The following is a 20041-nucleotide window of genomic DNA, read 5'->3' on the forward strand; positions in this document are numbered from 1 at the left end:
AGGTTCAGAACTTTAATTCTTTCTTCTGTCTCAGGTTCCCATAAACTTTGGACCACTCGTTTTCTTTAAATAGTCTGTATATCCGGAAATAAATCATTTTTGTGCTCTTCTCTTATTCCTACGTTATTCTCTAGTTGGTCAGTGGGATTGTGTGGGAATCTGATACCTAACCTTTTTCTTATTGGGTTATTTTTGGACACTTCTGACCTATTTTTAGCATTTATTCATTTATTCACAAGCTTTTTTTTGGGATTCTGGTTACTTTGAGAGGATGAGGGAAAAATGATAAAATAGGAGTGGGAACTTTTTTCGTATTTGGGAACTGGAAACGGCAAAATTGAAATCATGGCCTAATGGGATTACTGTTTGATTTTTCGAGTTTTGTAGTTGATTTTTTGGTTGATTTTGAGAAGAAGTACCATCAGCTGAAGGTCCAACAACGAAAACTAACGTAACCTAAAATCATTTATTTCATTGTAGTTTTCGTTGTGGGACCTTCCGTCACTGCCAGTTATTTTACTATCAAAAATTTTTACTTTTCCGACTTGTTTGGGGAAAAACAACAAAAAAATCAACGAAAATCATTAAAAACGAAAAAATACAGTTATCTTCGTTCCGGGACCTGTGCAATTTTTCTTCCCCCGGGCCCGCTTATATTCCAACAAAAAATTGGCGCGAGAAACATAAGTAAAGTTTGCAACCATTAAAACATTCAAGATTCAACAAACTCGTTTCCACCTGCTTGCAAAAACTCGTTAGCTAAATAATATATCCTCAAAGCAATTTCCCATTTATTTTTCTGTTTTTTTTCGCTGCGAGACCGCGATTTAATTTTATCTCAGACACGCGAATACAATTCATCTAATCTAGGCACGGATCTATTTTCAGCAGACAGAACACGAAAAAAATACGAATAAAAGTCGTCTAATAATGGGTCTTATAGCGTGCTGGGTATCACATAAAAAAGCAATAAATGGCGTGTGAGATGAAAAGATGAAATAATGAGCTCTCTCTCGTTATTCTGGCTCACAGAGCACAAAAATTGGAGCAGAGCCCAAAAAAACCGAGCACGAAATTTGTTAGGTTCCCTTCCAGTTCTCTCCCAAAAGAGAGACCGAGAGCTACGGAAATGGAAATGGCAATATAAATGGAGCACAGAGCCCAGAGAGAGAGAGAGAGAGAGTGAGCTCTCGGGGACTCCGTGTGCTCCGCGAGCCGCCGAGACTTTCTCCACATGTCTGCGTCGCTAGAATTTCAGCAATGTTCCCCTTTTTTTCTCCCTTTTTTGGCATCACACAGTCCACTCGTCTTTTTCGACACAATTTTTCTTTTTTCCTCTTCCTCTTCTGTTCAGTTTTTTCTCTGTTTTCCACGGGTTTCTGGCTAGTTTTGTCCAGGCAATGACACACGGAGGCGGAGCCAGCAGAAGCGTGCGCCATGGCTGCGAAACAGCGTGCCGCACCTTGCGAAACCGAGAAGACTTAGACTCCGCCCACCTTTTGATCAGATTTTCAAATTTGGCCGTCAATGCTTGTATTTTGCCAATTTTTCTGATTTTTCTTCTTAGCATCGAAAAGTGAAATTTTGGCTACTGACATGACTACTTTCCAGTTCATACAACAACCTCTGTTTCCTCTAATGGCTTATTTTAGAAGTTCTTCCTAAATTGTGGAATTCGGGAAAAACTGTGTTTTAGACAAATTTTCTCAAAAGTATGGGATTTAGATAATCTTAATAGAAGGCTCTAGATCTTGTTTATTGTAATCTGATGTTTTTTGTTCTCTTTCAAGCCAGATATATGAGGATAAAAAATGATGCTGACAAATTCGTTTTTCTGTTTTTCTTTAAAATTCTGAGTTCTTTCGTTGACGAATCCCTCTTATGAATCTTAGAAAGAATTTATAGGCTGCCTGTGGTTTTTTTAATGTTTCGATATCGTTTTTATTAGCTGACGGGAAGTGTTTTCAGAGGGGCGTTGAGAATTAGCTCAAAATTTGTACAAAGGTACTTTCGAACATGTTGAATACGATTTCAACAATATCTCGGTCATAACCCTGATAGGAACAAAAATATGGGCTCTCAAAATGTTTTCAGTACTAAATTTTGACCAAAAACGTGCATTTTTCGAGCTTTAAAACTCTTTTTTCAGGATTTTTTCAAGCGGGAAACTTTTTTTTGATCATTTCTCTATCATCTGAAATATTTTTTGTACAATTTCAAAAAAAAAATTTTCGATTTTTGAAAAAAAATCATCATGGGGTACCCCACACTTTAAAAGTGATTTTTTGAGAAATTTTTTTGAAAGTTCAAAAAAGTCTTTCAAACATTCAGAAGTGATAGAAACATCATTTTCACAGAATTCGGCAGCTCGATTTCGTCTGTGAGCCCTGATAATTCCCAAAATCTGATAATTGCAAGAAATTTGAAAAACTGTAACTTCTCAAATATTGCTCAAAATCGCACGGAATACACAGAAATATGTAAAGATCATTTGAGTGATAGATTTGGTGGTGTTCCACTCAAAAAAAAAGCAAGACGGAGCAATTCCGAGAGTCGAAAGTTTTGCTTTTGGGCGATAGGACAAGTCGAAAAAAACGATATTTCAAAATGTCTTTAAAATTTCAAACACCTTCTTTTTCATTTTGAAAACGTCGGAATTCATGAAATAAGTATAATTTGTTATTCAGGGTACCAAAATGGATATCGAAAGTTAGTCTCGAAAAAAACAAAAAAAAGATTTACCACAGTGGGGTTCGAACCACCATAGTCACTCTTAATGAGTCTCCCTCTTACCGCAACACCACACAGCCGATATTATCCTGTGGCGCGGAGTGCGTATAGGAGAGAGGGGCGTAGTGGAGTGAGGGAGAGGGCGAAATCGACCAAAAACATTTCCGACGAAGATTTTCAGCTTGTTGATGATACTATGACCTAGATTTTTTCGTCATCGTGTTGCGGATATCTCAAACTATCAGTACTGAAACTTTCAGAAAATTCTCAACGCCCCTCTGAAAACACTTCCCTTGTGAGTTTTAAGGTGCTTTAAATTTGTTAACAAAACATCAAGGTTTTGTTTCAAGTCCAACTGTCAGATTTGTCTAGTTTGACATAAATACCTTGTGTTTTTCATTCCCACTTGCTCTTAGGACATTTTTATGTTATCATCTCTGCTGACACTTCCACGTCATATCATGTGTTTTTTGCCGCGCACCTCACTCACTACTATTCTAGATTTGAATTTCAGGTGGGATCACTCATATTCAAATTAAAGTGACGATGCCAACACCTGAAGATGTTCCAATGGACGATCATGAAAATGTAGAAGTTGCTGAGAAATCGAATGAGCAGTCCAACGGCCAAGTAAGAATATTACAAACGTAACTTGTAGAACTGATGATCCATGGTTTTTAGAGTTCGCCGACCCGTGAGGATCTGCAGAAACTTCTTCAGCGAGTGGAAAGAGCTTCTTTAAAGGAAAACGAATCTTGGTTCTTGATCAGCCAAAAATGGTGGAACGCCTTCGTTAAATCAGTTCGAGATGGATTTATCGAAGATGCCGGACCTATCGATAATTCGCAAATATCTGAATGTGAGTTTTCAGAGAAAAACTACTCTGGATGATATTTCCTAGGTCGCCAAGGAGTGTTTTACCTGAAACAGAGGCTTGCCGAGCAAATAGACTACACCACCATTCCGGAGGATTGTTTCAAAGAACTTGTTCGTTACTTCGGCGTAGACGATGAACGTCGTGATTATATCGAGCGTCAGGTTATCAAGAAGAACAACAGCTTATCTGTCGATGTGTATCCCCGAATCATTTACGTAAGGAAGTGCACTAACTCACTGTGAGAAAGTGACAATTTCAGATTGCGCTGGCGAGAAACAGAGCTATGAAAGTTGAACTGATTCTGAAACCGGAGGATACCATGGGTAAGAAAAAAACAGTAGGAAAAACTGATGCAATCCTCTGGTTTCAGTGACGCTTCGAGATCGAGTGATTCAAGAACTTAACCTCAACGAAAGCGACAGTATCAGATTTTACGTCATGAATGATGAGAATCCTGAGCTCATTGACACTACCCAATCCATTGACAGTTATTTTGATACTGTTCAAAAGGTACGATAATATACAGAATCGAAAATATTATCATAATTTCCAGGTGCTGGTCGACGTTGAAGAGAACGGAGAGTTCTTTTTCAAGAATAAAAACCCTACGCAACCACAGTCGAAATCCTTATTTGGAAACCAATCTTCCTCGTAAGCTACATTTTTGCAATTTCGATTCAGGTTACAGATATTATGTGTTCTTTGTTTAGTCTTTTCACTTGTCAAGTCCTATTTTCTATCATCTCATCGAAGAGCCTCCAAAAATTCCTACTATTCTGCTCATTTTCCCCTCTACAGAGACTTGGATTCTGAGATCGAACTGGATGATGATGATGAATTCACTATTCGACTGCCCAAACCGAAATCAAATAATCGCCGTCGCCAGTTCTCAACCTCCACCGTCTCATCAGCCACTTCCCGAGTCCTAATGCCGTTTCTGGCGCTATGGCTTGGTTTTCGCGAACTCTGGTGGGGGTTCAGCCAAATATGGCCAAATGGATTACGACAAATGGTTGCCCTTGTGTTTGGATGGTCTATTTTTCAACCGCCTAACTATGCCGCAAGGTTCGGTTTTTGGAGAGATTGATTGTTGTGTAGAAATAACGTCGGCATCCTCGTCTCCACCGCCATCATAACCAATGTTGAGCACTTCCTTCACTCTTACGATCACCCTGACTCGGCAAGAATATCGTTCATGAGAAGCGATTCACTGACTAATTGGCGTGTGTGCTGTTTGGGTTGACAGTTAGGAGATCACTAAATCTTCAACTAATCAAGCCACGTGACTATTGTGTGGCACCAGCCAGCATCGACTATACTCCTATGAAACGTGTTAAGTTTTGTTGTGATGGCGATGAAGCAGAAGTCCTACATCTGGTGTGAATGGATTCGTTTCCATTGGAATATCTTCGTTTTTTACGTTTTCATTCTACCTAGAGACTGGATTAGAGGGTAATCAGCGAGTAATTGTGTTGTTTGATATGTCGCTTCCCATGTTCGATGGTCATGTTTATGTTTATTTTATCGTACGGAGGTTTTTCGATGTGATGAAAGAGATATGATGGCTGGTGGGGAAGAGGCGAATAATGTTTCTGTCAGCTAAATTTCAATTTTTTTTTCGAAAACTTTATATCGCTCAAATTCTCTATACAAATTTTTAAGAAATTCAAAATTCTAATCGTAAGCACTATGTACAGAAGTATGGTTTTTTTCAGACTTGGTGGAAATGGAAACGGTGCATCAAACTCGTATTCATATTCTTCTAGCAGCGCCCACCGTACTACCCCTGGTGCTTGTGGATTGTCAAATCTCGGAAATACATGTTTCATGGCATCTGCACTCCAATGTTTGAGCAATGTGCCTCCTCTGCGTGATTATTTCCTTAACAATAAATACACTGAGGATATTAACGATGAGAATCCGCTGGGGACGAGGGGAAATCTGGCTTTGGTAAGAGGAGGAAAACGTTTCGTGCTCAGAACATCAAATATTTTTCAGGCTGTCGGAGAGCTGATGAAGGGAATGTGGAGTGGTGAATACTCTTCCATAAATCCTCGTAAATTCAAAGGAATCATTGGACAGTTTGCTCCACGATTCAACGGTTACACGCAGCAAGACGCACACGAGCTGATGGCCTACATGCTTGATGGCCTTCACGAAGACTTGAATCGTGTGAAACAGAAGCCTTATATCCAAGATAATGACGAGGATCAAAAGCTTCCAGAGGCTGAGTATGCTGCCAAATCATGGCACTCGTATAAACTACGAAACGATTCTATCATCGTTGACCTTATGCACGGCCAGCTCAGATCGACATTGGTTTGTCCGGTTTGCGATACCGTCTCGATCAAATTCGATCCGTTTGGATACATTTCCCTACCTCTTCCCGCCAAAGAACAAATAGTGAGGCAGACGGTTATCGTCATGTTTCTGGAACGAAAATGGGCCAAGTTCTCGTTGGGAATAACAGATACTACGACTGTCGAAGACGCCGAGAGATTGATGCTGGAAAAATTACAACCAGAGAAGAAGCATCATGTATGACTCAATAGGTTGTTGTAGCAAACCGTTTTAAATTTTCAGTTTGTCTTCTTCCATGTTCCCAGCCAATATCATGATGATATTACCGTTCTCAGGCCAAGTGATAAGGTCAGAGTTCCAGGTCGGGAGGTTTATGTAGCGGAAGTTGAGCATGATCTGTCGGTGAAAGGAACACGTATTTTCGTTGCATAGTGAGTTTTATATTACAGTTTGAAGTAAATAAATAACCCAATCCAGCAACCGTATCAAACTGCTTCGCCCCGCCTCTTTGCCAATGATCTATTCTCTTCCACCAGGCGACGTATTGACACGTGGATTTTTGAATGACCATGTTTTCGCAACAACGAAAAAGTTCTTCATTAACCAGAAGATCTCTGTGGATGTGGCTGCAAATTCAAATGATGAGGATTCGATGAATGGCAGTAACTCAGCTGACGAGCGTGAGCCATACAAACTTTTTGCCGGACCACCAGGTACACAAACTCCTCTTCCGATTCCTCCAACCGACGAACCAATCGCGTTTCCTAACGAAAATTCGCATGACGTCTATCATAATTTCTTGCAAATCAGCTTCCAATGGAAAGATTCAAAACTGTTCAACAACTACAAAGGGTTGGATTTGATAGAACGCGAGATGACCGTTTCCACTCGTAGAAAAGTCTTTCTCGAAGAAACTCTGGATTGGTACACGAAGAAAGAGCAATTAGGAGAGCAGGATTCGTGGTACTGTCCAAAGTGTAAAAAACACGAAAGAGCAACGAAGCAATTGGATATGTGGAAATTGCCTGAGATTCTTGTGCTGCATCTGAAGAGATTCCAATATACCAAGTGGTCTCGCGAGAAGCTGACATGGGAGGTCGTCATTCCTGTGCGGGGACTCGATTTGACCAATAAAATTGTTAATCCAAACCACGAGAAAGCAATTTATGACTTAATCGCCGTATCTCGTCATTATGGATCGATGAGCGGAGGACATTATACAGCCGCAGCGTTCAATGATCATGCACAAAAATGGTATGACTTCAACGACTCGAGTGCTAGTGCTACTTACCCACCAACTGATCCATACGAGTCGTCTGACCCTTACATACTCGTCTACAGACGACGGCCGTTAGATTCCAGAGGAGAACCTCTTGAGCCTGAGACAACTGCTATTGGTGAGCTAATTCATTGCGTTATCAGAAATCGAAAAAGTTGAGTTTGCAGCATCCCAAGCTCGCCCGAAACGAGGAGCCGCTCCATCCATTTCATCAGCTACGACATCGTCAGCTTCTTCATCTCGCCATCAAGTTGATGAAAATATGGAGATGGAGGAAGATTGAAGGCGTCCTCCGACAAAAATGTCCAAATTTTCATATTAACTGAATTATTCGAAGTGTGATTTGTCATATAATTTCATGAAAATTTGAACATTTTTGTCGGATAGGAAACGATTCTATAACATCGCGGCGGTGTTCTTTCCTCGCTTTGCTCCTTTTTTTCTGGTTTTGAGCTGTCTGTTTTGTTCAAAATCATTGTCACACCGCCACCTTTTTTTGTGTTTCGTGTGTCTTTCCATCTATTCATTTCATTTTTTTTGTGAAACCATGTTCCATGGAGTTTTAAGGTTTTCTACTGCTCATTTTCTCATGATTATTCGCTTCTGTGATTTCCCATTTCTTTCTATTCAGATTTTCTTTTTCTATGTCCCATTAAACGTTTCGAGTTTTTTTTTCTCCGCACAAATCCAAGTTTTCCCTGTCTCCCCTCTTCCACCCAATCTCTTCTAAACTCTTCTAACGATACGGTGTTTGTGTGTCTCTGAATATAGGATATTGTCCTTTACTCGTTTCTAACGATTATCTAATTTTTCCCTTTTTGTCATCATCTCTCCTCCGTTTTCTTATCACCATGATCCCGTTCTTCTACAAATGTGTATGTGTGCTTCTCTCTTACCCTTTTCTACAGCTCCCGCGGACCCGTTTCATCTTTGCTCCTATTTCCAGCTACCCAGTGTTTCTAATCTATAATTCCTAAAGTGTGTGGCGTGGCATTTTCAATTGTTCCCTTCTGGTTTAATGATTGCAACTTATTTTTTCCCGTTTTTTGGGAAACTTATTATTGATGAACTGCTTTTTTGACACGAAATTGTTTTTTTCTGAGCTCTCTTACAAAGTCGAACTATCGAAACAGATTTAACTTCATCGCAATCAAAGAAACATGTAAATTATTTTCTTAGCTTCTAGATGTCATTCTCCTCATGGCTCTCTCGTCGACTATTCTCCATTTTGGATTCAGATCGCGTTTTCGAAGAAATGGATCGTATGAAATTGGAAGAGAAGATGCTAGAAAGCCAAGAATCAGAAGATAGAATCACTTTGAGCTCCAAACGAATTCTGTCCTCTTTTGTGGTAGCAGTTGGTGGGATTACGGTAGCTAAGAGTTATCAGGTTGAAACTTGGAAGTTAGCTAGCGCTGGAGCTGGAATAGGACTACTGACTGGAATCACAATGACAATTTACCTTTGGTGTCAAAAGAGAGCAAGATGTATTCGAAAAGTGATTGTACAGCTAGAGAGAACGAAAACAGCGCTTCGGAAAAGAAGACAAGTGTTTTTCAGGTAAAAAGTGGCATTCCTATTACCTGTGAAGTTTGAGTTTTTTTTCAGTGTATCAATGAGAATCCCGCGAAGCCGTCACCCATTAATTCTTCGTTCATGTCGAATCGCTGTTTCTTTAATTGAATGTCTCGTTGAAAAAACAATACCATTGAATTCCGGATCCACGTGGCAAGATCTGTATACAGATGAAATCAATGAAATCGTAAAGCGAAGCTCGGAACATCCGGAGATTTTAAGAATTGAAGAAACCGAAAGAGAAGAAGACGTTGACTTTGAAGCCATCTTTGAGATTCTAATTGCAGTGTTTAAGCTGCACGCGAGTGAATATTCTCGAGTTGTTATCATTGATTTTTTAGAATTTGTTTGCTTCCGAAACTTTCGGAGGTTTCTTGAAACTTGTGGAGTCCTTCAATCGTTTTTACATAGTTTGGAAACAATAGAACGATTGGCTCTGAAAAGTGAACGCGAAAAATCATCGAAAAACACAGAGAAGCAGAAAGGAGAACGAAAAATTCAAATGGACATGACTATAGAATGGAGGCAACAAACCGTGATGGCTCTAGAAGCAATTTTAGAGTCATTGGAATCTGAAAATGTGCAAAGATCTCAAGTCGAATTGGCCCTTCATAAAACACTTGTGATTGTGGGATCTGAGAAGATTAATAATCCAAAAACAGAAAATTCTGGAATACTGCAAACAACACCTGAGGATAACCTTGAAGTAATCATGATTGAAAAAGGAAAAGGAGAACGGACAGATGTGGATATGGTATTCGAAGGAGTCCCTCTATCAGACGCAGATAAATTGGCAGCTTCAAAATCTACAGTAGCTCGAGATGTTCTTCTAGATGGATCTGAAGGAAGACGTCATCAAGCGAGTCTTTTTGGAGAGCTTCAATTAGTTCTGGAACCTAGAAGAACCAATTTTGAGAAGCGAGAACGGGCGGCACTTGCAAAATTCTATGGTGTGGATGAGAATCAATTGGAAAAAATGGAAGAGAAAAAAGAAGAAGAGGTTTATAGATTTTGAGATATCCCAGCTATTATCGAAATTTATATATTTCAGACATTCGAGGGAGTTGGAGCAGGCGGAGATGAGGATCCAGAGCCATATGACTGGAGGAAAGATGCAGAGACAAGTGCTGGAATCCATCAGGGAGCCGATTATGATGACTTCTTGAAAGCTTTAAAATTGAGACGTGTTGAAGATGACATTATTGAATAAAATATTGAGCATGATCTACAGTAATCCAGAACCACGTGGTTCCCTCAGTGGGATATCAGCAGACTATTAAGCGACGATAGGCACATGACACTCCTTTTGTTCCCATTGTTGTTGGAGCTTTGGCCGCATTTTATAGTTTTCAGTACAAACATTTTCGCAACTTGGCTGGTGTAATTCGTGTAGATTGTGGAGTTTTTCGGTCGTTTTATGTTCAACACTGATAGCTTTAGATCCTCTAAATTTTGAACTTGTTTTTGAGAAAGTGTGACATGAAAAATTAAATTTCATTATTATTTTATGAATGCATTAAATATTGTTTTCCGGCTGGTTTCCAATAAACTTTCAAGTCGGTTTTCCAAGAGATTCCGATTATCCGTCAACAGTCCGTCGACGGTCCGTCGGTTCTCCTTCGGCTGTCAACTAGCAGTCATTTACCAGTTCGCGCCTCTTCAGCAGTCTTATAGTCGTTTTTCGGTAGTGCCCTTTTTCCTGTTAATTTAAAAGATCTTTAAATTACTTGATTTTTAAAGTCCTGAAATAGTTTGTTTATGCTTTCAAGTCTCTTTTAACATTCTGACATTGAACTGTTTCCCGTAATAGAAGGCCCCCACCCTAACTTTCCCATTGTTATTAGAGCCAATTTATCTCGGTTCCTGTCAAAGAAATGAAAATTTTGTTAACTGACAAATTGTTTATCATAAAATCATAAGTTTTTTTGTCAGTTGACATATTTTTGATATCTTGCATAGGAACCGAGATAATTGAACTCAAACTTATCAGTGTGAAAGCCAGTCTAATACAAGTTTTTACGGTATATTGTTTCCTGTCGAAGGTATTATGCTCGTATGCAAACTACGGAGCTCTGAAAATCTGGTGGACGACCGAACTACCGTAATTAGTAAATTGGAAAAATTTCGTTACGGGAACCATTGGCCACGCCCACAAGCTTGTCTCTTCTACAGCTCCAATTCATTACACAAGAATAATATCAACATCTTATACAATTCTTATCTGAAATCAATTTCATAGTTTTTTTAAAAATTCTCTTACACTTATCAAGAAAAACAGTGTTATCAGTATAATACATATAAACAAATTTATCTGGAATCTTCCGATGAGTCACTGAAGAAATTGTACTTCTGATCAATGGTTTATCACAAATCTCGCGCGCGCGCGACTGCTCTCATAAATAAGCACATATTAACATTTTTGAAAAGGCTACAATTTCTATATCCACACGCTCTCTACTAGTACAATCCTCCTCATACATTTCTCTTGCCAGATGCCTTCTACCTTTCTTTGTCACGCAAAGATAGAAGCTTCAGGTTCTTGATTTTCATCAAACTCATTCTCTGGGTCTTCACCCCGACAAATTTAGATTACAAAAAAATAAGACCAACAGTTGAGAAGAACTGTTTACCATCTCTCTTCAAATTTCGGTTACTCTTCTACTCTTGACCCTTTCATCCCATTTTCCACTTCTTCTTCATTTTGTGTCATCAAAAAGAAACAACGAAAAAAATGATGAGAACAAACAATGCAATTTGTTTGTGTCGAAAAAAAAAAGAAATTTGGAAGGACGACAGAAAGAGAAAAATTGGAGAATCTCCTCCTTTCCTTCTGCTTCTTCTCTCTCTCTCTCGTCTTCCCAAAAAAAATTTCCGACAACGGTGTTAAAAGTGTCAAATTTCTGCTTTCAACGAAAAACGACAAAGGACCGCTCTATCGGTTTTTTGATTTCGATAGAAAGCTTTTAGTTTTATCCACGATCAGTTTTTGGGATTTACGGTAAAACCTGTAATAGAAGTACCCCGTTACGTTGTCAAGTTTGACCTCAATTATCTCAATTCCTATGCATGATATCAAAAATGTGTCAACTGATAAAATATTAGTGATATTATGATAAACATTTTATCAGTTGATAACTTTTTTATATTTTTGACAGGAACCGAGATAAATAAGCTCAAAGTTTAAACTTAGGTAGCTCTTATACTACGGTAGATCCCCGGCAGAAATCCCTGAAACTTTGGACCCAGAAATCTCATTCTAATCCGACTAATTCAATATTTAACTAATCCTGATTGATTGTATTTTTCTATTTTATCTCCTTTTCTATTTGAGTTTTTACGTCGTCGTCCTTCTACATCAAATCTATCCCAACGTCTTCTTCTTCTTCTGTCGTTTGTCATTCTTTTCTATTCTTGAATTCAATTTTGTGCGGCGTGTGGTATTCTTCTTTTCTTGCTTCTCCTTCTGTATATGTGTTGTGGTTGCAATTAGGGAAATTGAAAAGGAAATGAAAAAAGTTTGGAAGAAGAAGAAGGATGAGAAAGGAATGATTTGATGATGGAAGCAAAAAGAAGACAACGAGAGGGTAACTTTTATTGTTTATCTGAGGGGAAGCTCCCTGGGGCTTTCGATCTCCAATAGGAATGAGCACTTTTTGAAATTCAAGCTAATAGTTTTGTCGTATTTTGTTATCCGAGTGAGTTGTGGTTCCTTTCGGGCAGCTCAGTCGCTATGAAATCAGCTGTCTTCTATCAAATAATTTTTCGCGGTTCCAAGATCACTACCACCTTCAAATTCTAGCTCTCCTAGATGGAGCTCAAATTTTAATCTTATTACTCCGTAAAATCTAGTCTCTATTAGAGTTGCACTCATACCATTAAGTTTAATTAAAGGTAAAAACTCCGATAGAAGGCCACTCAAACAACTTTGAGCTAATTTATCTCGAATTCTGTGAGATATATCAAAAAGTGATAGACTGGCAAAATGTTTTATATATTATGATGAATAATTTATCAGTTGACCACTTTTCGATATCTCTCACAGAAAATGAGATACATGAGTTCAAAGTTAATAGCTTGAAGTCATTTTATTAGAGCCCTTACGGTATTTTGGTTCCTGTGAAGATATGGAAAAATTGACAAAAATATGTAGATTTTTAACAAAATGAAATATTTTATCAGTTGATCCTTTCCGATGATACTTTTGAAAATAACCGAGAAAAATCAGCTCTAAATGAGAGTTAGAAGTCAGGATGAAACTATTTCACTGTACATACAGTAACCGGAAAGGCCAAATTTGAAAGAAAAACTTGATGTTTGCAGAGCAGGGGAGTGGTCTCATAATTTACACATGGTCTGTATAAATACCAAGATTCGATATGACGAATTTTTTCTAATGTTTTTCAATAGAGTGTTTTAAAACTATAGTTCAGTTTGGTTGTACTCCGGAATGGAATTTTTCAAACAGAGAATTTTTAGAATTTGCAATTGTTTTCCGTTTGTATTTAATACTGTTGAACTGATTTAGTTGCAAATAGTTGCACTTTCTGGGGTACTGTAGCGAATGAATCTGTTCACCTTTGTTTCTCAAATGCTACAAACTACTATTCTTAATCTCTCGAATACTAAAAATTTCCCGTGTTTATCATAACATCCATTCATCGTCCAAAATTGTTTTTAGTATCTTTCTTTGAATATTCAAGCATCAAGCATCAACTTTTATCTTTCTTTTGTACACTAAAAACTTCTCCATTCTACGCCATTTTCCATGCTTTCTAAGCACTTTATTTCTAAGAAAAAGCAGAGAAGAAACAAAAAAGTTACTTACCTTTTTACCTCTTCTAACCCCCCTTCTCAACCCTTTCGTTCCACTTCCCGTCCTCCGGTCATGCCCATGATGATGTGCTCAATGAGCTCACACACATTCGTTGTCTAACCGACTGCGTGTCCACTCTCTCATCACTGACTTCAGTAGTTTCTCGTTTTGCCGTTTTCTCTGAAACCTCTCGGTTTTTGAAGTAATCGATGTAAAGAGAGAGAGAGAGAAAGAGGGTAGGATTCTGTGTTTGGAAAAGCTTTAGAGAGAGAGGAAGTTACTTCTTACTTACTCTGCAACTGGCCTCTTTTATCTAAACAACGCCAATTTTATAATTTCTCAATTCCTTCTTTCTCTTTCTTTCCGCCCTGATCATTAGTGTTTTAACGAGCCGTCAAAAGACCCTCTGGGGAGCAACACGCAGTCCATAAAAGCTCTTAAGACTTTAATGGTATGGCTTTTTAAATGGTGTTCTAGTTTTTTCACTGAGTGATAGAAAAGAAACTTTTTTAATAGTTTCTTAAATGAAATTTTGAACGATCTGAATCAAAATTTCTTCCACACGCACCTCAATAATTCAGCGATTTTTTAACTGTTCAATCCTTTGAATACCATTTGTGATTTTACCTGTTTCGATAAACGAATTAAGTCGGAATATTTAGTATTTGCATTTTTTCCACCCTTCACTCACAACTCTCAAACATTAATCAGAAATTATAATTCACAGTAAACACTCAAATAGAAGGTCACCTAAACCGCCTATTTTGAACACATATATTTCGGTTCTTGTAGAAAATATCAAAAAGTGGTCAACTGCTAAATTGTGTTGATATTATTATAAACATTTTGTCAGCTGACCACTTTTTGATATCTTTCACAGGAACCGAAATATGTGGACTCGAAGCTGGCGGCTTTCGGGTGGCGTTCTATTAGAGTGTTTACGGTAGCTTATAATTTATCAGAATTCCAGTTTTTCCAATTTCTTTACTTCTCCGAAAACAAATTCTCAATTTCCATTTTGTTTTTCCCCCGCTGCCTCTCGAGGAAATCATCTGATAAACTTTCCAGAATTCCCCAGTTCTCTAATTTTTCGTTGTTTTTTCTACCCCTCTAATTGCTTTTCCACACACCATTCCTGTTTTGTTTTTTGGTTTTTTCGTCTTTTGTAACCACAGAATTTGATTACTACTAGAAGACGTTTGGTTTCAGTTTTCTTAACTACCGTAGTCTTGATGAGTTACAAATGATAAAAGTCCAGACTCTCTCGCTTCAATGATTATATTATTTTTGCACTTTCTACTATTAATTAACTAAATTTTTTCTAGACACATCTTCTTCTGGCCCTACCACACTTGATATCACATTGGTTCGAAAAGTTCAAAAGATTTAGATTCTAGAGCACTTGGTTTGTATTTTCAACCAAATCTTAGAAAGAATTAATTTGTTATTTTCATTTGGAATTTGAATTTGTTGTTTATCACTGGACAAAAGAGAATAATTGTAGCCTTTGGGATATAGCAATATTTGATATTCAGAAGAAAAGAAAATGGAGTCTTGAATATTCATTTTATCCTCTTCATTTCTATTTAAGTTACTTCTAGATATATTCAACTGTTCTTTTTAATAGGAGTTCTTTATAAAAATAAGTGGGAGAGATCTGGAAAATAATCCAGCGACTTCTGGTTTCTTGAGTTCAAAAAACCTGCTGATAGTGATATCTGGAGATCAGAAAGTTCAGTGTTTTTAAAGTTCATTATTTAGAACTGGAAACTGGAGCAATAACAAACTTTGCTGTTTTCATTTAACAAGGAAACTTTTGGAAAATTTTTAAACATCAATGAGTGGGCGAAAACCTGGGAATATTATTTCTGATAAGCCACAGAGATTACAAATTCATGTCCCAAATTTTAGTTTTTGTCATTATGTTATTTTCCTGTGTTTTTCTTATATTTTCCTTTGTTTTCCGACAGCTTTCAAATTTCTTCTAAGAGTTCGATTACCGTAAGCACTCCCATAGAGCGCCTCTAACTTAAAACTTTGAGCCAATTTATCTCAGTTCCTTTAAAGATATTAAGAAGTAGTCAAATAACAAAATATTTTTGATATTACGATAAACCTTTTGTCAGTTGACAACATTTTGATATCTTTCACGGGAAATGAGATCATTGGGCTCAAAGTTGATGATCTGAACGGCGTTCTTTTAGAGTTTTTACGATACTTGGAAACCCAGAACCTCCTGAATTCGTTTATTTCTAGATATTCCGAGATTCTTTGTCTTTTTTTTTCATTTCTTCTTTGCCTTCTTATTTTTTTCCCACCGTCATTTCTATTTCTGAAGTTGTTGGTCCTTTTCTCCTTTCGAGGACTTTCAAATAATCACGTTTTTCGAAATTCTCCTAAACCTCAAAGACAGAAGGATTTTGTTTTTACTTTGTCCTCCTCACTCAGATGAGCTTTCGGAAAAATAACAAGACACATGTGCTTATCAAAATTTTCGGTTTACCGCTTTGCAAACATCTAAATTATTCTTCAGTTTTGCAAGCTAATCAAAGCATTGCACAGCTGGTTTTATGAACTCATTCTGTTTTTCATTTCAACCTAAATTTTAGTTTCTAGATGAATAGTTTCTCTGATAGTGAAGTATTTTTAAAATTCGCTAACAGAGATCTCTATTTTTCCTTGTCCGATTGTTTTTCGCTTTGTGCGATGTTTAGTTGTGATCGTTAGAACCGACTGTGGTTTTCAGGTGAATTTTAGAATTCTAGTCTACGTTAATGGCGTTTTTCTCGGTGGTGAGTGATAAGAAAAATTCAAATTTGTCGTTGGCAATCAGCTTGGTATGTCGTCATAGTGGTTCCTGTTCCCCGGTCATAACTTTTCAAACACTTTCAAAATTTTCTATGTCTTCCAGAAACTTTTTTTGGCTCCTAAAAATATGATCTTTGAAATAAAGAACATTTTAAATGGTGTTGTGGTGTTAAAACTTTGATTTTCAACTACCAAAATTATGTATTTCGAATGACCTATTTCATTTCAACAAACGTTTACCTTTCAAACTACATCTCTTTTACTCTCTCATCTTCAGTTAATACATTTTGTATCAACTGGGACCTCTTCTTTTTTTTGTTAGAATGAAATATTTCAGATCTGGTATCTAAATGTTCGGTTTACTCGCCCGCGGGGTTTCAGCGTTCGTCGCGTCGGTCAGTGGCCTTCAGAAGGACGATTCGGGTATAGAAGGTTTGTGGAATCTGGATTTTCAGAATTTAAAATGTTCTAAATACTTGATTTTCAATCCATCAAGTGCGGTGCGACCATACTTGTTCAGGAAACATTTTTCGGGAATTTTTTTCAGGAAAACTCCTGTCGGAAAAAATTCCCTAAACTGCGACACTACGAAACAAGTCATTTCGAAACCCTAAGATTGTTTTTGTAGTCAGAAATGTATCCATTTGCCTGTATCACCACGGTTTGGAAATAACCGGTTTCAAAATAACTGGTTTCGAAGTGTCACAGTTTCGAAGTGACGCTGAGAAGTGACGCTCAAATATATAAAAAAAGTTGTCAACTGATAAATTGTTTATCATAACATTGTAAACATTTTCTCAGTTGACACACTTTTTATATACATTCAACAGTAATTGAGATAACTGAGCTTAAAAGTTTTCGCTGTGGGGCCCTTCTTAATCATGTTTTACGGTAGTTTATTTTATTCCGGAATTGAGAAAAAATCTGAAAAATTTAGAAGTGCGTTTCAATTTTAACAGGCAAAGTTTAGATCAACTATCTAATAACGTTATTTGAAAAAAAGTTCAACTAATGACTATTTTTGATGAGATCTTACATCCAGATAAAAAATTGAGCCAAATGTTCAGAATGAGTTGTTCGTTCGCTAGGAAATTACAAATTTCACCTGTCAAATTCAAATTAGGTTTTTTCTTCCGAAAAATTTCTCAAGTGTTATACATTCGTTTCAGGAAGCAGCCAGGATGACTCTCGAAGTGCTAAATCAACGAACTCAAGTATCAGAAGAAAGTCGGATTCTATCAAAAGCGCAGGTTAATTTCTTATCATTTCCACTATTTTTCTCAAGTCATAAAAGTAACAACAAAAAAAACACAAAATCGATTACTTGCGGGGGTTTTCTCTCTTATTGTTTTGTTTGGTGGTATTTGATGGAATTCCAAAAAAAATTGTGTCACAAAAAAATCCGAATGAAATTTATAGCCTCTGGCGTTTTTTCTTCGGTTACTTTACTGTGGTCTTTCTTCTTCTCTTTTTGGATCTCTTCTTTTTTAAAAGGAAAAGAGACATATTGAATTATTCGATTTCGTTTTTAGAGAGAAAATGGATGAATAGCGTTTTGATGAGAAGATGAACTCAAGTTTCTTTTTTTTGCGTGGGTAGACTTTTTTTTGAAAAATGACGACATCTACTGTTTTGAAAGATCAGGATATTTTTATTTCTGAATGTTCTAATCCCATTTTGTAGGCATTTATGTAAAAGTTATATTTGAGTCTAATCCAACTCAACGGATCTATATCTTTATGATTTGAAGTGAAAATTCTGGAAAAGGAGAATAAAAACAAAAACAAAATAAAAATTGTTTCCCTTTCCCTAAAGACAACTTCCAGTTTTCTAAAATCATGTCAAGTGTGAAAATCGAATAGTCCATTCTATTTTGAACTTCAGGAGTTAACAGCTCAATGATGCGTGTGAATTATTTTCTTGAGATTCTCCAAAAAATCTTCCAGTTTTCCAAAATCGGCTTATCAAATGCTCGCATCCATGATCGGAGAGCCTGCGATATTTTTAGACGATCATAGAGCGTTCTCATCCACTTTTCGTTTGCTTTCTTCTAGAAGAAAAGATATAATGGAGGTCGTGAATCTTTATGAGATTCCCCCTAGCTAAAAAATACACACTTTGTGTAACCCTTGAACGAAAAATCAAAAATTGGTGACAGCTGGTGTTGATGAGTTTACTTACTAGTTAGAAAGTTGATTTTATTTTTGTTTCTGGAAATATTTTGATTTTCATATGATTTACAATAATCATAAATATCCTATTTTAAAACTTGCAAATATCAAGCTAACTATACAGTTTTTGCTTCATTTTTGAGCTCATGATTTATACCGTAAACCTGTAATAGAAGGGCTCCTACACTGTCAAGTGAGTTCAATTATCTCCATTACTATTCATGATATCAAAAATGTGTCAACTGACAAAATACTTCTGATATTATGAAAAGTAATTTATCAGTTGACAACTTTTTTATATCTTTGACAGGGACCGAGATAAATTGGGTCAAAGTTGAAAATTGGGGGCCCTTCTATTACAGGATTTGCCTTTGAAAAACTTCAGAAACTATGACATTCTACTTTTTGTATACGATACAAAAATCCTATTTTTTCAAAACATTTTGCAATTGATAATGTTTGGAACACCTGGAAAATTACAACATCAACTCTTTCGAAGATATGTTTTTTTTAACATCCGTAATTCCTTTTCTTCCTGGCGTCAAACGATGAGACGAAGAAGTATCGGAGCAGGGGGTATTACTGATAATCCAACCAATTATTCTTTTATTTTTTATTTTCACCGTTTCTCCTCTCACCTCATCCTATTTCCTTTCATTGATTCTTAACACCAATTGTTGTTGCTGCCATTTTTCTCGATAGGAATATATTTTTTTTCAGAATTCAATGGAATTGTTTTGAATGCGCTACGAATACATTTTTTCCAGAATATTCCAATTATCAGCTGTTGTGTCTATCTAGTTCTAGTTTGTTCTAGATGTATAACATTAAGAATTAGACATGCAAGCAATTTGGAAGGTTGTACTTAGAATTTTGAAGGGATCGGTATAAAGTAGGTGATGGATTCTTAAACCAGATCACACAAATATTTTGGTACCTTCACTATTTCCTTTTTGCGTTTGGCAGCATGTGATACTTTCAAAGATTACTGTAAGGTGAGCAACTTTTGGACTACGGTATGTCAAATGCGGGTCTTGAGCGAAACTACTTTTTGAAAGTTTGTTTGGGTTTTGGAAATCTCTCTGTCAATTTTCATTAATTTTTGGCGCTTTTGTTATGGGAAAATGATTTCTACTTTTAAATTTGAATGTTGAAAACTTTAAAATTTTTAAAAATTGGAATGTACCTAAATTTTGAAAATCTGAATTTTCGAGATTCGGAAAAATTCCGAAAACGGTAATTCCGACTATCCCTGCTCTTCTGTGTTACTCTTCCAAAAACCCCCTCGACGATTAGAAATGATTTGTGTTCTGGAAGCTGATCCCGAAGAACCCAGAGGAAGACAAAATGGAGGACGTCAGAAAAATAAATGAAAAAGACGGGGGAATCGATGGGTTAACAGAGAAGATGCTCCTCCTTCTCCTTCTTGTCTCCCCCAATATTTGATTCTTCTTCCTCCTTTTTTCTGGTTTGGCTTCTCCTTCTTC

The 20041-nt window shown here is 37.0% G+C and overlaps 3 protein-coding genes across 3 annotated transcripts; all 3 read left to right on the forward strand.

The window, feature by feature from the left end:
* Positions 1-3276: 3276 nt before the first annotated feature.
* Positions 3277-7470, forward strand: CBG05381 (the record flags this gene model as incomplete). The annotated part of the gene is made up of 11 exons (XM_045235438.1): positions 3277-3360; positions 3412-3589; positions 3632-3822; positions 3867-3930; positions 3978-4117; positions 4161-4258; positions 4406-4672; positions 5323-6145; positions 6191-6339; positions 6386-7305; positions 7355-7470. 11 exons carry the CDS (start codon positions 3277-3279, stop codon positions 7468-7470), a joined length of 3030 nt encoding a protein of 1009 aa, XP_045092919.1.
* A 903-nt stretch (positions 7471-8373) lies between these two features.
* On the forward strand, positions 8374-9972 carry CBG05380 (the record flags this gene model as incomplete). The annotated part of the gene is made up of 3 exons (XM_002633471.2): positions 8374-8747; positions 8796-9762; positions 9814-9972. 3 exons carry the CDS (start codon positions 8374-8376, stop codon positions 9970-9972), a joined length of 1500 nt encoding a protein of 499 aa, XP_002633517.2.
* A 6761-nt stretch (positions 9973-16733) lies between these two features.
* Positions 16734-18131, forward strand: CBG26369 (the record flags this gene model as incomplete). The annotated part of the gene is made up of 3 exons (XM_045235439.1): positions 16734-16815; positions 17553-17633; positions 18067-18131. 3 exons carry the CDS (start codon positions 16734-16736, stop codon positions 18129-18131), a joined length of 228 nt encoding a protein of 75 aa, XP_045098434.1.
* Positions 18132-20041: the final 1910 nt, after the last annotated feature.

Source organism: Caenorhabditis briggsae, assembly GCF_000004555.2.
Source record: "Caenorhabditis briggsae complete genome, chrIV, whole genome shotgun sequence".
Classification (NCBI taxonomy): Eukaryota; Metazoa; Nematoda; class Chromadorea; order Rhabditida; family Rhabditidae; genus Caenorhabditis; species Caenorhabditis briggsae.